General features: G+C 42.5%; 1 protein-coding gene across 1 annotated transcript; it reads right to left on the bottom strand.

Moving 5' to 3' along the window:
- Positions 1–1,410: 1,410 nt before the first annotated feature.
- PDIA4 (protein disulfide isomerase family A member 4) lies at positions 1,411–24,836 on the bottom strand. The gene is made up of 10 exons (XM_007061357.4): positions 24,245–24,836; positions 14,290–14,464; positions 10,891–11,096; positions 9,864–10,002; positions 8,308–8,513; positions 6,918–7,076; positions 4,014–4,165; positions 3,259–3,415; positions 2,936–3,169; positions 1,411–2,079 (listed from the first exon to the last, which is right to left on the bottom strand). Exons 1-10 carry the CDS (start codon positions 24,336–24,338, stop codon positions 1,664–1,666), a joined length of 1,938 nt encoding a protein of 645 aa, XP_007061419.1. The 5' UTR covers positions 24,339–24,836; the 3' UTR covers positions 1,411–1,663.
- Positions 24,837–25,543: the final 707 nt, after the last annotated feature.

Raw genomic sequence — 25,543 nt, 5'->3', positions numbered from 1 at the left:
GTGGGTGCTCCAGCCCCTATGCCTCTCAAGACTCTGTATTGCCAGCCTCCTCTTCCCACCATTCTTTCCCTTTTTCAGCCCAACCTTTGAACAATCATTCACTAAACTCTGGTCTGTTTTCTGGGTGGATTATATGGATTTTTAAGAGTCTACATGGCACCCAAACATTTGAACCACAAATAAGGAGAAGGGTCACTAGTACAGAAATACTCCTTGAGCTTCAACACACCTGCCCCCTTGCTCTCCCCCACTTTTTTTTTGGGGGGGGGGGGGGGGGGGGGGCTTAATTAGCTCTGTGGTATTCCCAGAAGAGCCACCTTCTAAAAATTACTAAGGCCAGATTTTTAAGTTTTGTTTTTTAAAAATAATTTTGGATGTTTAACATTAGACACCTGCAGCCTGGTTTTTCCAAAAAATGCTGAGCACTTAAAAAAAATAAATAAATCAGGACACACATCTAAAGCTGCACATGCAAAGTTGAGGAGCACTTTCAAGAATTTTAGGACCGAGAACCTGAAAAACTGTCCACAGCAGCTGCAGTTAGTTCTGTGGCAACCCACTGCAGATAGGCATATAAGAGTGCATTGTTACATAAAGGGAATCTGTCCATTTTCTTTAAAAGACCACTATGAACAAAAGCCAATAATGCTTAAACCCACCAGTATGTGTCTATTAATATGGTGATGAACACCAATATAAGAAAGGAGAAGATTTTATCAAGGAAATGGATTTCACTGGCCATATTCCACTAGCTTGTTGTATTAAAAATTAACTAGCTAGCTAGCCAAGGTTTCAAACAGAGGTAAGTTTTTTCAGCTGGTAAAGATCACATCTTCCCTTGTTTGAACTGGTGCAACTACACTCCTTGCTGGCCCCACCAAAGGTTGAAATCAGGGTTTAGTCTCAAAATATTAAAGCCTCTCTCTAGACTGCACTACAATAGTAAGCAACACACGTCATCATATAATCTTACTTCAAGCATTACGCTTCACTTTTTAAGAGTATAATCAATATAGGAGAAAAGGAGTGAAGGGTGGGAGAGGAAGCCACTGATAAACAGATACAGCCTCATGTTTTTGAAGCGTAATCCTAAAACAACACACAAAGCAAAAGCAGACAGGTGTAGAATCATACTGAGTTAGCACCTTTGTTGTTTGCATCTGATCTTGATAAGACAATGGTCTCCATTTTAAAATTCCCTTCTCATCCTCGAAGACAGAAAGTGATACAGCCACATGAAACACAGCTGTTCAAATTCAAATAGAGAAAGAACTTAAAAACCCCAACAAACACGAAGAGGCAGATACAAGCCTGTTTGGCAGATTTTTTTTTTTTTGGATAAATCTTAAAGAGATAAAAAAATACCCAAAACCAAACTGCACTGTAATCAAAAAAATAATCAAGCTCAAAGGCAGTCACAAAAAATAAAGACTGTATTTTTCCTCCAAAGATCAAAATTATAACTAGCCTAAAGACATTCATGTCGGACAGAAGTTCAGCGTCCAGAATGATTTTTTTGTAATACAAAAATCAGATACTGCAATGTTTTTTCTGCCCAAGAATCCCCTTTGCTCAAACTGCAGAATTGTTCCCTCAACAAATTTTGTGAGTAACTTGCTTTACCTACAACGTACAAACAATTCTTTCTCCACCCTCATCTCATCTAAAGCTCTTCTTTTGTCCTGGTTAGTTTGGTTGCATGTTCCTCTACAAATTTACTCAAATGCTCTAAGTCTCTATTCCCGCCTTCAAATTTAATAGGGTTCTTTTTGTTGTTGCTGGGAGCAAAATAGATGGTGGGAAATCCTTCCACTTTGTAGTGATCATCTGTCATGTCATTGGCAGTAGCATCCATCTTGGCGACGACTAGGTTTTTCTGGTTCTTGTATTTTTTACCCAGCTCAGTGTACACAGGTTCCAGCTGCTTGCAGTGTCCACACCAGGGGGCATAGAACTCTATTAGGACATCAGTCTTTGGATCCATTACTATGGTGTCGAATGTTTTACCCACCACAATCTTCACAGGCCCTTTGTTATTTTTTGGTACTGGCTGGGACTTCACAATAGGTTTCAGTTTTCCTAGAAAAGAAACAAAAAGTGAAGTCAACAAAAGAGGCCACCATTACACTGAACTAAGTCTCCTCCAGAGAGAGGCTTTAATATTCTGAGGATAAATCCTGATTTCAACCATTGGTGGCCAGCAAGGAATGTAGTTGCACCAGTTCAAACAAGGGAAGATGTGATCTTCACCATCTGAATAACATTTACTCTGTTTGAAACCTGGGTTAGCTAGTTAATTTTTAATATAAGAAGCTGGTGGAATATGGACAGTGAAATCCATTTCCTTGATAAAATCTTCTCCTTTCTTATACTGGTGTTCATCACCATATTAATAGACACATACTGGTTCATTATACTAGCAATGAATATGAATAAAGGACTGCTGTCATTTGAGCATACATATTTCATGAGCAAATATAAGAAAATTTGGGGCTTACCAACCCTTTCAAGTGACTGACAGACAGACAGTGTGTTAGTACATAGCTAGAATTGTCCAGATGCCACTGTGTCGTCAGAGCAACACAAAGTTAACCAAAAAAAAGAAAAGGAATACTTGTGGCACCTTTTCTTTTTTTGCGGATACAGACTAACACGGCTGCTACTCTGAAACCTGAAAGTTAACCAAGATACAAATGCAAGAAGGGGACAAGAGATAACTATCACCTGTCTAAAACAGAGTTCCGTTTTGAGGCTGTGTATAACTTTATATTGTGGCCACAATCTCAGAAACAGATCCAGGAGGAGGGGAGTGGTGGGGAAGAACAGGACAAAAAAATACCCAACCACCACCAAAACAAAAACACAACCTGCCCCCATGTGTGCAGTCCCTTCACCACCCCCACAGATCACCAACCCTGTGTTTTGGGGGTTTTACCTTTTTTGAATGCCAAAATGAATTCCTTGAGCACATCAGAGTCAAACTCCTCTGGTTCCATGGCATATTTCTTGCCACCCTCATCCAGGATTGCAGCGTTAATATCTTCCCCACTGTCAATCAGCCCCAGATCCTTCATTTCAGAAGAATAATCCTCCTCATCAGAAATGGCAAAAGTATATTCAGGGAAGTCTTTGGCCACCTCTAAGACTTTGCTTCTCCAGTACTGGGTAGCTGAAATCATCAGAACACAAAAGGATTAGCAATTTCTCTCTTCCCCAAAGGCAATTATTTTGCGGGACGCTCACGAGAGTTAAACTCACCAACACGATAATCAAAACTAAAGTCTACAGTATAGTAGACAACCACTAGAGGACGCTTAGCATATCTCTTAGCATCATTGGAGGTCTTGCGATGACCAACGAGTGGCAAAGCATGTTTTGCCACGTGATCCTTTATTTCAGACCCATCCATAGAATCCTGTTTAAAATAAAAGAGTGCTGCACTTAGTTAAAAAAAAAACCCAAAAAACAAGTTCAAGTTTTACATTTCTATTATCATACAGATGTATTTTGTATATAAAACATGCACAATAAATCTCTGAGGTCCTTGAACAGGAGAAGTAGCTTATGCCTTTGGTGTGGCCTCATGAAGCCTTTGGAGGTGGAAAAGGCACAATTAGAGTGATTTCATGCCATTTTAGGAGGCAAAAAAAGCTGGTTCCATTCTCACTTGCCTAAGTGAGAGAAAGAGTAACTCCACTGAACTCAGTGGAGTCACACCAGCATAAAACCAGAGCAAGGACAAATCAGGCCCACTGTAACTAAAATCAAAACAAAACCAAACAGTTAGGGTCTGATCCAAAGCCCACTTAAGTACGTGGAAAGATTCCCATTGGCTTCAGTGGGGCTTGGATCAGGCCCTTATCATCTTAAGGAAATATCTAAATTTACTGGACTATTAAACTCCAATTTGAGGATATGAACTGCTCATGTATATGAATGAACAGAGTCTTCATACATACTTGTAATCAAGCAAGCAGACTTCATTTTTCCTAATAGCCTGGAAAACTACTCACTTTAAGATCCAAAATATTCATTTTGGGCTCGTGTTTTGACTGAAATTTTTCAGGTTGCATGACCACCAGTTTTCCAGGAGTCACTTTCAAGAATTTTGCGATCTCACTGCTGAAGGTGTGGTGAAACTTGTAATCTTCTCTTAAACCATTAGCTGAGAAATTAAAGGGGGGGGGGGAAAATAATTAGCAACTAAAAGATACTGCACCCAAGGGCTTGTTGACACAGGCTTTCAGTTTGGACTACAATGTGTACCAAAGTGCTGCACTGTAACTCCCCCGTGTGGATTCTACAGGCACTAATTTAGAGGTTCCTAGTTTGCATTCACTTAATCCTCTTCAAACAGGATTACATTAATGCACACTAGGAACGTTTTACTTCATGCCCACAGCAGGTTTAAACTAAACTAGTGTTGTCTGGGTTCCTTCCGCATTCTGAACTCTAGGGTACAGATGTGGGGACCCGCATGAAAGACCCCCCTAAGCTTATTCTTACCAGCTTAGGTTAAAAACTTCCCCAAGGTACAAACTTTGCCTTGTCCTTGAACAGTACGCTGCCACCACCAAGAGTTTTAAACAAAGAACAGGGAAAGAGACCACTTGGAGACGTCTTCCCCCAAAATATCCCCCCAAGCCCTACACACCCCCATTCCTGGGGAGGCTTGAGCATAATATCCTAACCAATTGGTTACAAAATCATCAAAGACCCAAACCCCTGGATCTTGGAACAATGGAAAAATCAGTCAGGTTCTTAAAAGAAGGATTTTAATTAAAGAAAAGGTAAAAGAATCACCTCTGTAAAATCAGGATGGAAAATACTCTACAGGGTAATCAGATTCAAAACAGAGGATCCCGCTCTGGGCAAAACCTTAAAGTTACAGAGAACAGGAATAAACCTCCCTCTTAACACAGGGAAAATTCACATAAAACAAAAGAAACTAATCCGCCTTGCCTGGCTTACCTCTACTGGTTGCAATACTGGAGACTTGGATTAGGATGGGTTGGAGAAGATGGATTTCTGTCTGGTCTCTCTCAGTCCCAAGAGAGAACAAACACGCAAACGAAGAGCACAAACAAAAGCCTTCCCCCCACAAGATCTGAAAGTATCTTGTCCCCTTATTGGTCCTTTGGGTCAGGTGCCAGCCAGGTTAGCTGAGCTTCTTAACCCTTTACAGGTAACAGGATGTTGCCTCTGGCCAGGAGGGATTTTATAGCACTGTATACAGAAAGGTGGTTAGCCTTCCCTTTATATTTATGACACTTTTACTTCATACCCAGAGCAGGTTTAAACTAAACTAGTGTAAATGGTGAATTCTCTGTAACTTGAAGTCTTTAAACCATGACTGGAGGACTCCAGTAGCTCAACCAGAGATTAGGGACCTATTACAGGAGTGGGTGGGTGAGGTTCTGTGGCCTGCAATGTGCAGGAGGTCAGACTAGATGATCATGATGTTCCCTTCTGACCTCAGAGTCTATGAGTATCCACACAGGAGTTACAACACAGCATTTTGGTACCCCGCCCTCCATCCCCCCTCGGTAATCCAAACTTCAGGGCAATGTAGACATAGCCAAAGATTAAAATCCTTTAACTCTAGTTTAAAGAAATTCTTTCCTTACCCCCTGATTTGGAAAGTAGTGGCACCTTAGAGACTAAACTTTTAGAATTTTATACCGCCTCAGGTATTACTGTATTTCCACCCACAGGTGAGAATCTGGAGACAAATTTAGCATGCACCTTGGACTGCGCCTCACTTGAACTCTGCCCACCAATCTATCTCCCCTGAAATTTATTCTAGTATTCCAAAACCCTGAGCAACTTCAAATGCTGCTTTACAATATTTATTTTAATATATTTTGGAATATGCACCTTTCAAAGTAATGTTTCTGGCTCTCTCCTAAATGTGGGACTGTGCAACAGTTTGCTGTGTTGGAATAGCCAGATTAATTGTGAAATTGTACTGCCATGCAGGTGATCAGAGCAGTAAGAGCTAACAAGTATGCTTTGCCATTGGGAGAGGAAAGAGGGAATATCTTGCTGCTCTCTTTCCCCCTTTGGTGGATACCAAGAGGGGCATTGACTGGTTCAAAAGATCTGTGTCCAGCCTTCCTCCCCCAAAGGGAGGGAGGCAGTAATGTTTGGCCTCTTGTACATTTAAACACTGCAGTCTTCCCAGAGCAATGGGCAGGAGTAACTGGATTGTCAATGATCTGCACTGAAGGACTGGAGAGAAGCACACCCATCCTCAATACTTCCCCATTCCCAGACAATAAGGTAGAGCCCCCTATTCTCCAAGCTTGTTTTCCTCAGTGGACAGAAAAGAAGATCCTTCCCACCACTCTGGCTTTGAGCTTCCTCTGCGCCCCACTACCTCCACCCGGTGCTCATACACCCCAACTCATTAACTGCCTCTCAGCTACCAGCCTTGCCTCTCCACACACTTGTACTGCTGGTTCTGCGTCAGTTCTTCTCCCACACCTGGCCTGACCTCCTGTTGCAGCCATACAGCCGGCTTTTTCCTGTTGACTCCCTACTCAAGGAAGTGCGAGGCAAATCTCATCTGGAACAGTCAGGAGGGAGGCAGCAGATGTCAGGAGGGCAGGCAGGGGAACAGAGAGGTCAGGACTGGTCTCTCTCAAGAGTCTTAGAGTACATCAGCTACCAGCAGACAGAAATCCTCCCTCCTTCCCGGCACAATGCACCCCAGAGTTGTCCCAAAGTGTTATGAAATAGCTAGTCCTCAGAGGACCTCTACCTGAGATGTTAGCTAATTTCCTAAGGATTAAAGGTAAACTGAAAAGCTAAAATAAAAATTAAACTCAGCAGAAATAGGTGAACACTCCCGGCTAGGCAGTCCATGGGAGAACACAGGTATGCTTTTAGCTTAGTATTTGAAAAATATAGTTTACCAGCATCTTGATACAGCTGGTAGGCTTTGTCCATCTCTCCATTAAAGATGCCAATGATTATGACATCATCACCATCCTTCAGAAATTCTTGTACCTGTTTGGTAGCCTGAATCTGTTTGGATGGAGGACCAGCCTGATCAATCATGTAATCAACAATACCTGGGACAAAAACAAAAAAAAGTTATTCAGAAGATTTACTTGAAAGCAAGGTTCAGGTATTGTGCGTCTGTAGCAATTTCAATCTTGTAAAAACTGCATTTCAGTTGGAGATCAAGCTTTCTAAACAGATGCACTACAGCAACAACAACAAAAATGCTAATTGATCAAGATTTAGGCCCTCTAATTTCAGGTGTTCAATTTAGGACTGCTTCTCAGAAGAGCTGAGCAACTGCTACTTCCACCAAATTCAATTGGTGTTGCGATTATTTGGCTCTTCGGAAAATCCAAGCCCCATTTATTTGAAACTGAGCATCCAAAACACAATGCTGAAAATGCTGACTTTAATTCCTCCTGGGTTTTAATCTGGTTAAGAACAGCACTTAACCCTGTCAGCACTTAAGTGAAACACATGTCAGTGCAGTGGAATGGTTGCCCATACTGGCACTGCTCTGCCACCTATATATAACTTCTTGTTTTTGTAAACTGGTTTGAGTTGTCTCCCATATGAAAAGATGCTATAAGTAGGGCCCTACCAAATTCATGGTCCATTTTGGTCAATTTCATAGTCATAGGATTTTAAAAAATCATAAATTTCATGATTTCAGCTATTTCAATCTGAAATTTCAGGGTGTTGTAATTGTAGGGGTCCTGACCCAAAAAGGAGTTGTGGTGGGGAGGTCGCAAAGTTATTGTGGCGGGGGGGGGGGGGGGGGGGGGTGTGGTACTGCTACTTTTACTTCTGCGCTGCTGGTGGTGGGGTGCTGCCTTCAGAGCTGGGTGCCCGGCCAACAGCCGCCACTCTCAGGCCTCCCAGAAGCAAGGGTGGCAATACCGCGACCCTCTTAAAATAAACTTGAGACACCCACCCCCGCAATTCCCTTTTGGGTCAGGACTCCCCAGTTTGAGAAACGCTGGTCTCCACCATGAAATCTGTACAGTATAGGGTAAAAGCACAGAAAAGAACAGATTTCACGGGGGGAGACCAGATTTCATGGTCAGTGACGCGTTTTTCATGGCCGTGAATTTGGTAGGACCCTAGAGATAAGACCTAGGGCTCTAAGAGATTCAGTCAATCCTGTTAGCCTAGGCAAAGGAGAGAACACAGTTTTCCATGCCCTCTCTCTCCAGCTACACCAACAGCTGAATGTACACAAGACTTTTTCAAAGTGTTTGTGGTTCATCCTTCCGCCCCACCCCCCCAATTCTAACTCAAAATAGTAAGACCTGTTACCATATTTTTCTCGTGGGCCATTGTAGTCAAAAGGCTTGCCCTTGCGGAAGATTTTCAGAGTTGGATAGCCAGAGACGTCAAACTTCTTTGCGAGATCTGTTTCAGCAATGGCATCCACTTTAGCTAGAGGAATTGGGGGTGTGCGTTTGCTGAGCTCCTGGGCAGCTTTCTCATACTCTGGAGCGAGCCTTTTGCAATGTCCACACCTAAAGAAAAAAAAAGCGGTGTGTGTGTGTGTGTGTGTGTAACAATATCTAGTATGTGGCTTCTTACCTTCCAAGCATATGAAATGGGGAAATTCACATTTCCAGAATGGAAAATAAGTAGGGATGTAGACATTCTTAATTTTTTCCCCTGGTGACTCTTCAGAGAGAGGTGCTTTCTTAATGAAGGCTGTAACTGACCTGGCTTTAACCACATCACAACATGCCCTCAGCCTATTAAACATGGTATATCTCAGGGAGGATAAGTTGCACAGAGAGTTACTCCTCTAGCTTTTCACCTGCTGAGAACTAAATCTCAGCAATGGATTAAGTTTTGAGTTTAAAGTGACCAATGATTTTGTCAGAGCTTGTGGGGAGGAAAAAACCCCCCCAAAACAAGCCACAAACCCCAACAAATAGCAGCTAACTTTATCCTCAACAGAAGCTCAGGACTGGAGTAACAGGGTGATAAAGGTCAGAAATGAATCATGCTATAGTGGAGTCAAACACTATGCAATATACCCAGGTCTATGTGACTATCTCCAATGCTCCCCCCAATTTCCATGAGGAAGAGCTCTTCAAAATATCAAGTTCAGTATAAGGTTTCTAACCATCAGAGGAGTGAAGTTTTGGAATAGCCTTCCAAGGGAAGCAGTGGGGGCAAAAGACCTATCTGGCTTTAAGATTAAATTTGATAAGTTTATGGAGGAGATGGTATGATGGGATAACATGATTTTGGTAATTAATTGATCTTTAAATATTCATGGTAAATAGGCCCAATGGTCTGTGATGGGATGAGATCTGAGTTACTACAGAGAATTCTTTCCTGGGTATCTGGCTGGTGATCTTGCCCATATGCTCAGGGTTTAGCTGATCGCCATATTTGGGGTTGGGAAGGAATTTTCCTTCAGGGCAGATTGGAAGAGGCCCTGGAGGTTTTTCGCCTTCCTCTGTAGCATGGGGCACGGGTCACTTGCTGGAGGATTCTCTGCTCCTTGAAGTCTTTAAACCACGATTTGAGGACTTCAATAGCTCAGACATAGGCGAGAGGTTTTTCGCAGGAGTGGGTGGGTGAGATTCTGTGGCCTGCATTGTGCAGGAGGTCAGACTAGATGATCATAATGGTCTCTTCTGACCTTAGTATCTATGAGTATTCCCATTTAAATACACAATTCATTCAAAACAGAATACCATTCTAAGAATGCAGTCAAGCAAGCAAGCAAGCCATTTTAAGAAGGGATAGGTTTATAGGAAAACTAAATTCGACAGGTGGGAGCCCCCAGCTGCCCCTCCCTTCCAGTTTTACAGCCATGCCACATCTGTGAAAGAAGAGAAATTCGCATTCTGTCTTACCATGGGGCATAGAACTCCACCAGCATTATGTCAGCATCATTCACTTCTTCATCAAAGTTATCTTTGGTCAACACCAGTGTAGCTTCTGGTGGAGGGGTCCAATTTGGATCCGAAACCTCTCTAACTTTAGCCACAATTGCTGAAAGACAATTGAATACACAAGTTCGTAATTTTGCATATCCATGCCATCCGTATCTTTCCTAGTGCTATAGCGTCAGTCTAAGAGGAAGATTTGAGATCACCAAGAATTTGAGACATTAGTGACTGAGTATTATCTTGGATTGAGCAGATGGCTAGGACCAAGGAACTCCTGAATTCTGATCCTAGTTATACCCTTACTTGTTTGAGCTCCTTTTGTACCTTACTTCTTTGTTAATGGACCCCGTAGAAATTCAAACAATAAACAAAATGTCAGTATTTTAATTCATGCTCCTCCAGGTTTACAGAGCGCAAATACAGTACATTGTAACAAGTTATTTCAGTGTCTCCTTTTCTTATTGAACATTTTGGAATGGCAGCTCTGGAGGAGCCAGCTTTTATCTCGGCCTGGACAGAAGTACAGTATAATCTCCTTAAGTGTCAAATAAGTAGCGGCTTCACAGCCATTGCCAATATACCAATACTGAGACTACTGTTAGCTGGCCTCTCTCAGAGCATGAAAGAGTACCACTTTAACAGCCAAATTGCTGTACATTAGTAAATGGGGGGAGGGGGGAAGCGGGGAGAGAGAATCCTTTGGGTATCAGTGACACCCAATACCTGGTGAAGTCATACTGTAACATGAAGCTGTTCAAAATACCCTTAACACACACACACACACACACACACCCACCCACCCTTCTCCCCCCCCACCTTGGCCTTAACATTCCTCCATTTAAAATTCAGCTGAAAGGAAGGTTCTGTGCACTCAGGAACAGATCATACAAATGGATCAGCGTGTTTAAAAAGCTCCACTTATAAGCAGTAAGGTGCTACTTCACCCTTCCATTTGCTTCATTACACTGAACTCAGAGAGAACACTGCTTACCATCTTCTGTTCGGGATCCATCATAATCAACTGTCTGCCCCTTCTTCAGAATTTTGATGGTTGGATAGCCGCTAACTTCAAAACGACCTGCCACAGCAGTGGCTGCAGTAGCATCTATTTTGGCAACTGGAATGGGAGGGTCATTTTCCTTCAGCGTTTTGGCTATCTTTTCATATTCTGGAGCAAACTGCTTGCAGTGCCCACACCTGTAAAATCAGAGACATGAACTTGAAGGTATATTTTGCTACTCTGCATTTCCACAGAGCGTTCCACAAGAGGACCTCAGAATTAGTGTGTTATTTTTCCTGCTATGATTTCAAATCTAGAATAGATAGGAGTGTCCAACTGTATTGTTTTAGTAACGTTTGCCCCTTCTATACATAATCTCTCCAGTTCTTACAGTCACAATGGTTACCATAAGATAGTTAAAAACTTAGAACACTGCCCCTCTTCACTATGGAAAAAGGAAAGCTCTACATATATATTTATAATCGTGCACAGTATAGAGGCAGGATTTCCATTAATACCAGCCAGAGGACTGAACCCCTAAAATTTCCCATCAGCATTTTACTCATGTCAAGTTCTTTATCCTGGTCACAATCTAGGAATCTTGAGCGGGCTTATCCTTATGATTTGTAGGGTCACTTATGAATGGGTTGAGATGAGGTAAGGAAGAGAAGTGAGAGTCGCCTCTTGATCAGATGGGAAGGGATCAGGCCACTCCATGAGTTGCTAATCCAAGCCGTTGCTTGTGCAGAAAAGGTGACATTTTTTCAGGTGAAGCAGGATAAGGAGACAAAAAATGAACTATATTGCACACAAAGTGGTTTTAGAACGTTGCAGCAAAGACAGGGAAAAAACCCACACAAAACAGAAAAACCACAGTCAAAACAGCAAATAGTTCTTAAACTGCTGTGCATGTGTGGGCCCACCAGTAGAGAGACTGCAACAGTCAAGTTCGGTGATCAGGTTGTCCGTGGATGGCTCTTGTATGAAGCGAGAGCACAAAGGGTGATGAGCACGAGTTGAATCAATGGTCTGATCCAGTATGACGGGTCTCATACTCCTATCTTGGGGTCCAAAATTATTGCTGTACTTGCCCACCCAGTAACTACATTAATATTATTTAACTGATATTGTTAAGCACTTTTGAATGGTAAGATTATTAAGAAGTGCTGGCTACATGGAAGTTCTCGAGACTCTGACCTTCAGCCATAGTCTCCATTATGCCCTCTGTTTTTAATATCAAGAAACACTCATGCTTTGATTTGAAGTTGTCCATGCCTGAAGAGGAGTTTCAGAAAGTTTAAGGAAGATCCATTCAGCTATTTTTGAGTTAAAGGGCAACCAACTCCTCCTATCGACCTCCAAACCACTCCATTATAAAAACCATAACCACTATTTGAATAAGGCTACAGCAGAAACAACAGAACTGTGAATCCTGGCATAGATGTAACCATCATTAAAGACTTTGGGTGAAATCCTGACCCCACTGAAGTCTTTTGCTAAAGTCATTGGTAATGATTGTGGGGGGGAAAACAAACACAACTGTGTGAGCACGCGTGTGTGGGGGACCACTACGGAGCATGTTCAGCCAGCAGCTAAGAAGAAATAAAAGGTGCCTAACAGAGTGCCATCCACCTATGACAACATTGCACACCCTCTCTGTCTGGCCATCCTAGAAAGCCATATAGGGGCTGGGGCTGCTGGGACAGCCTGCATGACAGAGAGAGAGTTAGTCTTATTTCCATAGGAAAATCTTAAAATCAGTTTTGTTTAGCATCAAGGCCAGGTGAAAAAAGTTAAAGAAAAAAGCGTTTTATCTTTGTCCATTACAAAGATAGGGCCATCAAAACATACATAACTATGCCCTACAAAAAAAAAAAAAAATGCAGGCAGATTCCAGCTACAAAGGTGGGAATTCATCTCTTCCTGATTCTATTCAGATATTACATGATGGAAACCAATACAAAAAGCTAGATAGGTTCATCTAAATGCTAACTGGGAACAAATTTTCAACTTTAACACTACGAAGAGATCATCTTTCTCACTCAAAAAAAGTGTTTTGCATTTAATTTGCTTGGCTGCTTTTATGTTAATACATTGTTAAATTATAATTTAAAAAATAAAAACAGTCAGGCAACGCAAAAGGTTCCTGCAGCAGTGCTAACTCAGCATCGTGCCAACAAACAGTTTCTGCTTCCATGTTTTCCTTTAGCCTATTTCTGTCTGTGGTGTAAAATGCACTAGATTAAATATACTGGCCTAAATTCTGTTTTCAGTTGTATCACTATAAATCCAGGGTAACTCAGAGGAGTTACACCAATGTAAATTGAGTATCTGCAGAATTAGACTACAGAGATGTACAGCAAAACACTGTTAAAAATGCCAACCTTAAGGGGGCCAATTTTTAGTTATACCATATCCCTATTACATTGTTCCACCCCAATGTCAAGTCGCCTTAAAGTGGGCAGAAATAGCCTCATGATAATACCCTTGAACAGGGAGCTCCCCAACCAGAGAATCACTAGTGTCTTAGTCCTGCTCCCAGCCCCCAATGGAGGGAGATGATCAAAGGCTGGCCAGAGTGCACTGTATTATGGCTCCTTTCTGCTTCTCAGGGCCATGGAGTACCAAGGGAAGCAAACCCAGGCTGCACCTACTCACAGTGGGGAACCCCTGCATGTCTTTGGAATATAGGCAACTATATACTAAGGTAATTTGAAGCTCCCTTTGCCTCCCAATTCAGTCCCAGCTCCAGACGCATTAAGGGGGTAACTGAGAATTCCTAGCTATTTTCTGACGCTGGGCTGAATTCTGCCCAGGCCTTACCTGTGTGTGCAGTGGGGAGGATGCAAGGGGCCTTCTCCTTCCTTATTCTCCCACATGACGTGCATAAAAGGCAGGCACAATTGCAACGCCTGTGGTCAGAGCAGCTCTGTATCTACTCCCCCAGGGCTACACAGTGCCCCAAGCGGCTAGAGTCATGACTACCTACAGTGTGACCAGCAGTCAGAAGAAACAGGCTGCAGTTCATACACAGGTGCAGTTGCAGGCATATTCCTAGAGTATGCTGGGGAAGAGTTGTACCTCCCAGGGGTAGAATGCCTCCCAGTGCTCCCCCTGCAATCATGCTGCTTTACGTCACACCTCATTCTAGGTTCTGCCTAACTGGCACAATCCAGACCACTGTGATTTTAGCTATGTAGATCTGCATGCTATTAAGCTGCAAGTGACAAATCTATCCACTGAAAGCCATAGGTGGATCACACAAACCCAGCTGAAATCTGTATACTAAAATAAATGTGACTGACTCCGGAAGAAAGTATTTAATGGAGGGTTCGAACCCCATGGACATATCCATTTGGGATATAAAAACACTGCAAGTTTCGAACCTACCATGGTGCATAGAACTCCAACAGCACGGTGTCTTTGTCTGCAATAAAGGTATCGAAGTTTGCATCGTTCAGAACTAAAACACCATTTTCTTCTTTAACTTCAGAATCATCATCATCCTCATCGTCATCATCTTCATCGTCGTCGTCGTCATCCTCCTCCTCTTTTGTAACAGATTCTGGAAAAGTGGGGGGGGAGAACCAGTTCATGTTAGGTTGTTTCAAGTTTAGTGATAAAGCAACACTGTCAGTTTAAAAATTATATTTTTTTAAAAGTAAAAAACAAAACAAAACACTTTGCAGACTATGATCAGAGTGTAACCGATGCAGCTATGACTGCCAGCGTTTGCAGAGAGCCTGAAAAATAGCTCTGAAGTGTGGTGTCCTAGGCATTTTAATAGATGCTAATTCAGATGCCAATGAAGATGACACTTTAAATATCAACACAACTGATCATCTGGTCAAAGCATATAACATGAGAAAAGAAAGGACATTATGAATATTTACATCAGTATTTCCCAAACTGTGGGGTATGCCTCCTTGGGGAGCGGCAGGAGGGCGGAGAGGGAGAGGACACAAAGAACTAGCCAGGTAGGGCGAGGCATGGAAGATGTATAAATTAGGATCTAAGTCTTTAATACCACATGGCGAGGTTGTGGTGGGTGAGTATGAAATTGTTTTCATTTAATTTTTTTCCCAAAGTATGAGAAACTGATTTTATTCTTGCATTCGCTCACTGAAATTATACTAATCAGTTTCACTTTCTGGTTCTCAGTTCAGGAAATTGTTCAATCCACAACAAGATTTTCATTACAGTAAAAAAAAAAAACAAAACCAAACCAACAACCCCAAACTCACCACCTTGCAAATTTTATCTAGATACAATGGTTTCAAAGACTTTCTATGTGTTGCACCCGTCATGGCCTTGCACCTGCATTGGGATCCTCTAGCGCAGGGGTAGGCAACCTCTGGCATGTGTGCCAAAGGCGACACATGAGCGAATTTTCAGTGGCACTCACACTGCCTGGGTTCTGGCCACCGGTCGGGGGGCGCTGCATTTTAATTTAATTTTAAATGAAGTTTCTTAAACATTTTAAAAACCTTATTTACTTTACATACAACAATAGTTTAGTTATATATTATAGACTTATAGAAAGAGACCTTCTAAAAACGTTAAAATGTATTACTGGCACACGAAACCTTAAATTAGAGTGAATAAATGAAGACTCGGCACACCACTTCTGAAAGGTTGCCAACCTCTGCTCTAGTGCAAACCCCTGCATCCATGTGGAATCCCCTTAGATGTCCTAGATGTAGTAAAATTCCGTGTGATAATGTAGACAAATCTGAATAAACAAAGAGTTTGAATTACCTGACAGCGTTTAATGATGGAAGACAGCAAGAGACTAACTCAGATCACCACTCTGGATATATACTGAAATTAAGGTTTCAGAGTAACAGCCGTGTTAGTCTGTATTCGCAAAAAGAAAAGGAGTACTTGTGGCACCTTAGAGACTAACAAATAACAAATAAATTGGTTAGTCTCTAAGGTGCCACAAGTACTCCTTTTCTTTTTACTGAAATTAAGGTGTTTGCTTGGATTTATACCGAGGTAGAATTTGACCTGCTGATTATGCTGTTGCCAGCTTCAGGATAAATGGGCAATATACCAGCTACAACATTATAGCTTTCATCATTTTACTACTCAGTGTTTATTCAGAGTGCTATTTTAAGAGTGAATGTATCTGAAGCATTTCCCCCTTGTTTAAATGTTTTGTTGTAGGAGGCAACTGTGAGGCAGCAGAACTTACTAAATAGTCCTCAAATCTACAGATACTGAGTGGAGGGAGGAGAGGGAGAGAGAGAAGAAAGCAGCCAGTCAATCCTGGGTGAAGGTTGTCCTAGCTTTCGTTGGTGTATGTTATTTCCACTGCCATGTTCATTCTTGGTTTGGAATTAGGATGCCCCCTCTCTTGTTAAGAAGCCACTTGAGGGATCAAACCACACCAGCAACAGATAACACTGATATCATTCAAAAAAAAGTAAGCCTTATTAAAGAACTTTCGGTGAGTTCATGTAATAGAACAAGCACTAACAAAGCCAAAGCTCTTATTAGCTGCAGGAAAAAGTATTGCCACTGCAGAGCCCCACTATTAAAACGATTATTAATTTCCTCACCCATGTCGTGGTGAATGGCCAGTCATCTTGTGAACAAACAGACTGGCACGTAGTAAGACAAGAAACCATGTAAGTGCCTAGCCAAACTTACCTGTTCCAGGCAGGATTCCCAGCTGGGAAAATGTTCTGGCTGCATCTAGAGTTTGTGCATCCAGGATTAAAGGAACACATGAGGGCTAACGGGCAAGGGAGTGGGAATAATAATGGACTACATTCTTTTCTCAGTTATGCTGGTGTAAGTCCACTGATGTCCAATGAAGTACTCTGGAGTTACTTGGATTTTCAACAGCGTAACTGAAAGCATAACTGGACCAGAGAGCAGTAGCTTCTAGGGCCACAGGAGGTAAGTTTTACTGCAGGGAGAGTGGCATCGCTCAGTAAGTTTCTCCTGTTTTTAACTCCCCTTCAGCCCCAAAGCCATTTGTATTTCAGGTAGGTGTGTGTTACTTTTAATTAACATTCAGCTTTAAAGGGTATCTGATACCACAGCTTCTGATGAAATGAGTGCTTGAAGGAGCCAGAAGGCTTGCAGAGGTTATCTATCATAGAGTAGCAGACATCTGGATGCAGATTAAGTTTCTTTAATCAACACTGCTACTGTTTCACCTGCTCTCAAGCAGCAACTGCAAACACTGATTTAAAATTGGTCAATGCACTTGAAAAATGTATGTTATTACTTTGTATTTCCAAAGCATTTCCCCACACAGATCCCAAAGCACTTAAACATGAAAAAAATCTCAAAGCATTCCTGGGAGTTAGAAAGTATTACTATATCCATTTTATAGATAGGGAAAGAGAGAGAGAGGTACAAAGGACTGGATTTTTAGAACTGCTTAGCACCCAGAGTTTCCAGTAAACTTGTAAACTGAGCTGCAAGTGAGCAACAAGTTTATGAAATCAGGTCTCCACATGTATTGAGGGTGCTCATCATTTTTGAAGCAAGTCACTCAAGACTTGATTTTCAGGTCACAATGAAATTCTGCGGCAGAAATGAGAAGTCAGTTCAGGACTCCTACCCTTGTCACTAGTCACCGGACCCCGCTGTGTATCATTACTTACTTACACCCACCCACCCATCACCCTTTAGGTTGCAAAGTCAAGCATTCAGAGTTAAATATCAGAATTAATATTGCCTCCACAAAATGAACTCACAAGACCATGGAAGTTTTGCATAAGTAAGAACATAAGGAGTCCAGGCCTAGTTCTACTAGTTTATTAAATGGAGGTCTAATTTTATTGCAGCTTCTGTAATTACCTCAGTATCCTTAAAACGCTTCATAGCTTTCTACAGAAGAACTCCTTGATAGGCCACATAGATCATTCTACACTGCTGACAGTAATATTACACTACTTCATTCCCTTGCCCCTTTTACTTCACTGTCAGAAACAAAAAAAGCATCATATCCAGGGTGGATAAAAAATGACCCTCCCCCCAACAGATTTTCTTTTGATTTTGCTATTTAAATTATAATAAGTTTCTTTTTTAAAATAAACCTGTTTAAAATGAAATCTGAATTTAATACAAAATATGTTAAGGTCTAAACTTATTATCTCTCTTAAAATATTTAAATAAAAAATAAATATGCTGAACCCATGAGCTTCTATAAAAAACGTTGAGTTCAAGGCTGCTTTTCTATACAAAGAAAGACTAAAGGGACAAACATCTAACTTTTGAGGTCAGGTTTCATAAATATGGCACAATAGGCCAGCCTATGAAACTTACGAGACTCATTTTTAAGAGACTTAGGCAAGTAGGAACTTATATTCCAGTTACTTTCACTTAGGCAAGGGCATATTTGAAAATTTTCCCAGACTGACCTGAAATAGTCAGTTTAATTCACTGACTACAGTTAATTTCTCAGTTTAATAAATCATTTAGTTGTAAATGTGAAACATGTTTTGATAAGAGAAGTTTATGTATTCAAAATGTTTAATGTTTTAATAAAAATAAATTGTATATGCTGTTTTGTGTGTTTAATTAAACTAGTTACGATCCTACTGCAGCTGGACACAAATCAAGATAAAGTTAATTATCCAGTAAATAAGCAATATATCATTCACCCTCTTCTAACATACTAAAATGTACAATTAAGAATCTGAAAATATTAAGCTATATAGTTGCTTAAGTCAGTGTACCCTCCTAGGTAGCAAAAAGATGTACTAAATCTAATGTAAAGTCTCTATTTAGTTGTAATCAACATTTTTAATGGTTATACCAACCAATAAGAATGCACCTTTCTTTATAAAATAACTGAAGTACAAAAGGAAAAGTTGATTAAAAAGAAATCACTGATTTAAATTAATCCACCTCTTGCACTTTCAAGTGCAGACTTATAATTTGCTGGTCGTAGAGTTTATCCACTTTTGCCTCTAGTTTCACTAGTGTCATTGCTCCTTAGACTGTCTACCTTCAAGTCTGCTGTCAGTTTCAGAAGGATATGACCTGCTAAAGATGTGATGCAAAAACAACCCCTGCACACACAACCCAGCAAATGAAACTTTAAGTTAGAGATTTAAATTTTTTAAGAGTCAGGTGCCCTGACAGTTACAGAATGAGGCTAGCCTGTTGAGAGACTACAGCTGAAATTGCAGAAGTAGCAAATAAATATTTGCATATAAAGACAGAGGTCTGTGCAGAAGGAAAAAGAGATATAGCTATAATCAAATTTAAGTCTATGTTTGTCTTTAAGCTTCCTGAAAAAGAAATTGATGAGGCAGTTAAACAACAAATTTTGTTTCAAAATAAAACCTCACATAAACAGTCACACCAAGTGACCAGCAAATTCAACAAGTCATTACTGAGGGTTAAACTCTCTCTACCTTCTGATAAATAGGAGTAACTTCTGATCACTTCAGTGGGAACCGAGCACACAGAGGACGGAATTTCAAGAAAATAAACTTGTTGCTTCAACCCTGCCACAGGTCTTAAGAAACATACCAGAACATTCATCCCAAACTCTGGGTGCATCTTGGATGATCTTCATGCATATTTCTGGCTGGAAGTTTGCATAACTGTGGTGGATCACATAGATAATGTTTGCATATTTATCATTATTAAACAGTTATCAGAAGAAGGGCCTATTTAGGATTTAGTGTTTTGTTTTTTTAAAGTTACATATGGCCCCACACCAAAACCCGGGATCCAAATACTAAAGATTTTTGGATCTAGATGCAAATTTCACAGCTGGCTCCATCGCTAAGATCCTGAATCTGAACCAGACTTCATTGAACTCTGAGGCAGTCCAGTCTTGGATTCAAATCTGAACTTTGGAGCTTGGGCCCAGCCCCAAAATAAATATGCATAGGAAATGAGGGAAGGACACTCAATGTTAGAACAAAGACAAAATATCTCCCACAAACTTATTCACCTGTGGAGGATTCTTAGTTTTAATTAAGGCTGTGATTATGTCACAAAGGTCTCGGAAGCTGACCTCTGTGACATTTTCTGCCACTGCAGCAGGCGGACCCTGTGCAGCTGCCCAGCCGGGGCGTGAGGCCAGCAGACCCCCACCTCTGCCCAGCCATTGGGGGACTCTGTAGCTACCAGCTGCCTGGGGCAAGGGGACCCCGCAGCAGCCCAGCCCCAGGGGCAGTGCGACCCCGGAGCTCCTATGCACCACGTCGGCGGGGGACCAGAAGCCGCAGCAGCACTGTGTATTGAGCCCACCAACCCTTTTGTCAGGGATATTTTTAGTGAAAGTCAGGGACAGGTCACAGGCTGCTGTGATTTTTTGTTTATTTCCTGTGACCTGTCCCTGACTTTTACTAAAAATATCCGTGATAAAAATTTAGCCTTAGTTATAATGTAGTATGTTCTAGTTCTTCTAGTTTAGACGCTCATGCTAGAACAGGGGTGAGTAAACTCTTTGGCGTGAGGGCCACATCTGGGTAGGGAAATTGCATGCAGGGCCATGACTGTAGGGCTGGGGCAGGGGGTTGGTGTGTGTGTGGGGGGGGGGGGGGGGGAGTGCAGGGTGTGGGAGGGGTTGCGGTGTGCAGGAAGGAGCTTGGAGTTGGGGCGGAGGAGGGGTGCGGGGCGTACGACGGGGCTCAGGGCACTGGGTTGGGGCGCAGCGTGTGGGAGGGGGCTCAGGGCAGGGGTGCAGGGTGCAGCAGGGGGCTCAGGGCAGGAGGGGTTCAGGGTGTGGGCTCTGGCCTGGTGCTGCTTACCTGGAGCGGCTCTGGGATAGCAGTGGCGCCATGCCAAAGGCAGGCTCCCTGCCTGCCCTGGCCCCGCACCACTCCCGGAAGCGGCCGGTACCAGGTCGCTGCAGCCCCTGGGGGAAGGGGCAGAGGGCTCCGCGCACTACCCTTGCCTGTGGCTTCCACGCCCGAAACTCCCATTGGCCAGGAATGGGGATCTGTGACCAATGGGAGCTTCTGGTGTGGAACCCACAGGCGAGGGCAGTGCACAGAGCTCTCTGCCCCCCCCCAGGGGCTGCAGGGACATGGTGCCGGGCGCTTCCAGGAGCGGTGCGGGGCCCGCGGCGCCATGGGGGTGGCAATCCCGCAAGCCGGATGCAAAGCCCTGTGGAGCCGGATCTGGCCCGTAATTTGCCCAGCCCCGTGCTAGATGTTCTTCTAATGTGATGCAAAAATCAAGGACCTGCTAACTTATAATCATTACAGAGCCTATGGCACTTTTAATAAAACCAGTAAGTCATTCACAATCTTTTCTGTACCTGTGCTCCCTCTTCCATACTGGGATCCACCTGCTACCACCCTCCCATTTAACAGCTTAGTAAGGACAGGGTGGTTATGACTCCCAGACACTTGGTCACAACACCGAGCTTGATAAATCCACCTGTAAGAATATTAACCCATGTGTCCAAGCAGAAGCTCACATCAGGAAAGGTCATAGCCAAACTACCCCTCTGGTCCCCCGCAACTTAAACTATATTTAGTATTCTTCTTCTTCACTGCCTATACAAAAACTTAGTTAATGCAGAGTAACATTACTTAACTGCTGTATCCCTAGACAGGTGTCTGCATTTCAGTGGTGAAAGTAGTGGTTTGAAAATATATCCCTTACTTATCTCACAGGGGTTTTGAGAGAATTAAGAACTGTGAAATACGTTGTGGTCCACAGATGAAGGGTATTATGGGTATGCAATGGATTACTATTAAACTAATGCATATCAGAGGAAAATAAACCTCCAGTTTACATATAAAAGTCTTTGATATTGGCAGTGTGGTACTGTACTCTGTGCACCAGTCATCTACGAATGGAGGGCAAAATTCTGGCCCCATTGAAGATAATGGCAAAGCTCCCACTAACTTCAGTGGGACCAGGATATCATCCTGAGATGTTTGTGAGCAAATCCTCTGCAGGTAACAGGGAAATAAACTCTAAGACAGCTGTATTCTGAAAGCTGACCAAAGCAAGTGTTCAGGTGAGCAGCCAAGCAGCATGGACAGTGTCATACTAAAGAAGCTTCCTAAGGAAGAGTAAAGGTATCTCCTGATTGCTGATTCAAAAGTAGTAGTAAAACAGAGAGAATAGAATGTACCCTCCCACATTAAAGTTCTCCTGATCCTCATATAGCAAAGCTTGAGAACCTTAATAGTTGTGTTGCCCCCAAGGCCCTGATCCTGTAAATGTTTTTGCAGGTGAGTAATTTTTCACACAAGTACTTTCATTAAGTTCAATGGGACTATTCACCTGAGCAAGTATTTGCAAGATTGGGATCCAAGTGATTACCTCAGAATCTCTGCTCCGACAAAACTACATACAGTGCCTAACATTTTGGAAGACAAACAAGAAGATTATTGTTTTAATTTGTGTGAATAAGGTTTCTAAAAAATTAAACCCCCATCATTTTATATCATGTCCTCAGTCCAATCTAGACTATAAATTATTTCTAATGCAAAGCAGCTTTGTCTCATCTAATTTTGGAAGTGAGGAAACATGCATGGATGATAGAGACACTTAAGATTGAGCAAAACAAAAATGCAACAGAATATTATTTGAAATAAGAGCCACCTCAGAATATAGAGTTTGTAAATATCCTCAGTATTCCGTGTTCCTTTTAATTCTGAAAGGCGTGCTATGTTTCATGTGAAAGGAGACAGTGAATACTAAAGGATGCTAGCTCTTCATTTTATACTTTGCAGGAGGAGACAGGAAGAATGAGCTGCAAGTCAAAGTAATAATTTTCATAGCCTAGGACAAGTAGAAGCCCCATACGAATAGTAAAACACTGAAGAAAGCAACTGCCAGAGTTAGCAAATTGTGATGGATTTTTATTAAATCAAACTAGGCTTTGAGGTCTGTCACTATATAGCCCAAGAGAAGGTTTAGGGAGAAAAAGACCCCTAGAGATTGTTCCACACAACTTCATGAAGTTAATTCTTTTCTACCTCCTATAAAAGCTCTCTCTTTTTAAGACGGTAGTTCCTTAACTTGGAAGGTAATAATTTTTAGATAAGTTGCATTAGGCTAACCACCATCACTACTTATTGATTAGAGGTTTAGATTCATTTCAAGTTCACCAGTGGAAAATAAATGTGTGTGTTTAGGAGAGTACAATTTAATCACCACCAACAGTAATTTAAGTAGTGGTTACGTATTAAGAAGCAAGAAATTCTTCACATTTAAAAACAGTTATTTCGTGGCATTATCTAGTTAATGTTAGGTTAACGTTTCAATTTGGAGCTGTTTTCCAGGCCATTTATTTGCTTCATAAGATCAAGTGCAATAGTTAGTTCTAGTTACAGCAACATAAAAAGACTAAAAAAATATATTTTTTCGTCTGGCAAAATAAGATTAAAGAAACAGAAGTTATAAAATAACTTCAGGCTTATTTTAAAACCATGTTTACTTTGCATCGCTCCCTCAAAAGGGCCCAATCCTGCAAACAGGTTTTCCTCACAAACATGTTTTGCTGGAACACGTCTTAGAAATGAAATTCACCCTGTCACAGAGTATTCACCTACGGTGTTATCCCTCAAAGCTCTCAGGCCCTGAGCCTACAACCGACTGTGCATAGACACACCCCTTGTACTGCTATTAAAATCAGTGTGCAGTGCATTCAATTGTGGGATTGGCTGTTTAGTAAATGCATAGGCCTCATGCTGACCCTCTGCATTGAGATTAATTTCTCCCTTGAATTTTCACTTTCAATGTGAGTGACCCAAGGCAATGAGTTCCAGAATACCTATCTATAAAGAAAGCAAAACAAAGCATAAAATATTTGCACAAAAAGAGAACAGTCAGTCTTTGGGTTTCTGCAATGCAAATAAGAACAGGACACAAGCTAGTCGGTCAAAAGCAATCAATGAGTTTCATAAATATTGTAAGGGATGTGGCAATTTTATCTAATTAGCAAATCAATAGTCTTTAGATACTCTGGCAAGCATTTTTCTTATTTAACCTCAGGGCTTTAGGATTACAACTGCCACCTCCAATTTCCAGAGATTTTGGCTTTTTTACACTTTAACCCCTGTGATCCGCTAACTGCCCTTATTTTCTCATATCTTTTCCTACATTTTCTATCATTATTTAACATTTTACTTTTCATACATCCTCGAATTCTTTTAATTGCTTACCGACCAGCCCTTGCTTCCCTCCCCGAGTTTTAATCTATTCCTCCGAATTCAACAAGAGACCTCAAGCATCTGGGGAACAGTATCCTCCCAGGGTACAGCAGATTTAGTAGTTATCCCTTTACAAATCCCTCCTCCCTTAAATTTTGCAGTCCACAACCTTCTAGCACAAGCCCATTTCATTTTCAGACCGGAGTCAAACTCATCGACTACAGCAGAACTAATCACACACTCACCTCCACCTTGTTCCTCTTCTTGGCATCTTGCTAATATAGCAAGCTGAGCCAGCCCCAGGAGAAGCACTAACAGCCAGACTTTACTGACGTTCATCCTTGCATGTACTTGCAGTACCCTAAAAACTACACCTTCCCCCACCTGACTTGCTTTGCGCCTCTCCTTTTGCTTTCCTCCCCTTCTTTCTCTTCCTCTTAGGGGGCTGGGCCCAGCCTCCACGCCTGGCCTGAGGTGCCTGTCTCCGATTGGCTGCCTCGGGGATCACCAATCACCAGCTGCCACTAGTTTCAGCTGCAACAGTCCTGAAGCAGAAGGGGTGGGCATGAGGGGTGAGGACAAAGGAGAGGTGGGGGGGAGGAGGAGGAAAGGGGCGTGGCCTGTTGCGCAGAGCGGCCACGTCTCGCGTTGGGATTGGCGGGTAGGTCAGAGCGGGAGGCGATAAAGGGGGCAGGGCGAGGGGAGGGAGGGCGCTAGCTGGCGGCGAGCGGCCCGTGAGGGTGCTCCACGTGGGGCTTGCGGGGGCGGGCGGGACGCTGCGGGTGAGCGCGTGGCTGCTGCAGGGCTGGGGGCGCCTTGGAGGCCGCTGGGGAGCTGCGTCCTCAGGCTCGAGCTGCTGGGGCCAAGGGCAGGCCCAGGCTTGCAGGGAGCTCGGCTACTGTGCATGTGACTCTGAAACGCACACAACACGCTCTTTGCTCCTCACGCGTAGGGGAGGGAGGCACCACAAGCCGCTGGAAAAACCCGGACGCTTCCCTGGTGCCTGAAGCTAAAGCCAGGGGGGGTCAGTCTGCACCGATTAGCTCTGATTTTCGGCTCTGGTCTGCAGCTTAATCTTGCTATTGTCAAGTGTCTGCTTTCTGTCCCTATGGCTGGCTTTCAATCTCTCCCCCTGCCCCAGAGGCTGTGGGGAAGGGAGAAAAGGTTAGAGCATTAAGATGGCAAGCTTTTTTGTTGAGGGGATATCCTCTGTTATCTTTGCACTCATGCAGGCGCCAGTCTGAGCACACCTTTTTGCAAAAAGTAAAATACATAGCTGGTGTGACTTCATTTACTTCAGAAAATAAGTAGCTGAGAAGGGGGCATATGCTACAAAGGAGGGTTCTGGGTTTATGCGTCTCCACATGCACATGACTCATCTGCAACTGTTCAACCCAAACTAAGGTGCCACAAGTCCTTCTTTTCTTTTTGCGAATACAGACTAACACAGCTGTTAAGCTGAAACCAAACTCCAGTGTGACCTAAAACAGCTGTGGGAGCTTAGAGCTCTAAGGCCTCATCCTCTCTATAGATTGTTTTAACTT

The sequence above is a fragment of the Chelonia mydas genome, chromosome 2 (assembly GCF_015237465.2).
Source record: "Chelonia mydas isolate rCheMyd1 chromosome 2, rCheMyd1.pri.v2, whole genome shotgun sequence".
NCBI lineage: Eukaryota > Metazoa > Chordata > Testudines > Cheloniidae > Chelonia > Chelonia mydas.
The sequence above is the reverse complement of the archived record's forward strand: the minus strand, read 5'-3'. Positions and strand labels throughout refer to the sequence as shown.

Bases quoted from the DNA above. Each gene is read 5' to 3' on its own strand.
- PDIA4 (XM_007061357.4), bottom strand. From the start codon at position 24,338: ATGAACGTCAGTAAAGTCTGGCTGTTAGTGCTTCTCCTGGGGCTGGCT. The intron at 7,077-8,307 runs GTAACAGGTCTT...TTTTTGTCCCAG, and splicing joins TGGCCCACGAGAAAAATATG to GTATTGTTGATTACATGATT. The intron at 3,170-3,258 runs GTGAGTTTAACT...TGATGATTTCAG, and splicing joins TAGTTTTGATTATCGTGTTG to CTACCCAGTACTGGAGAAGC.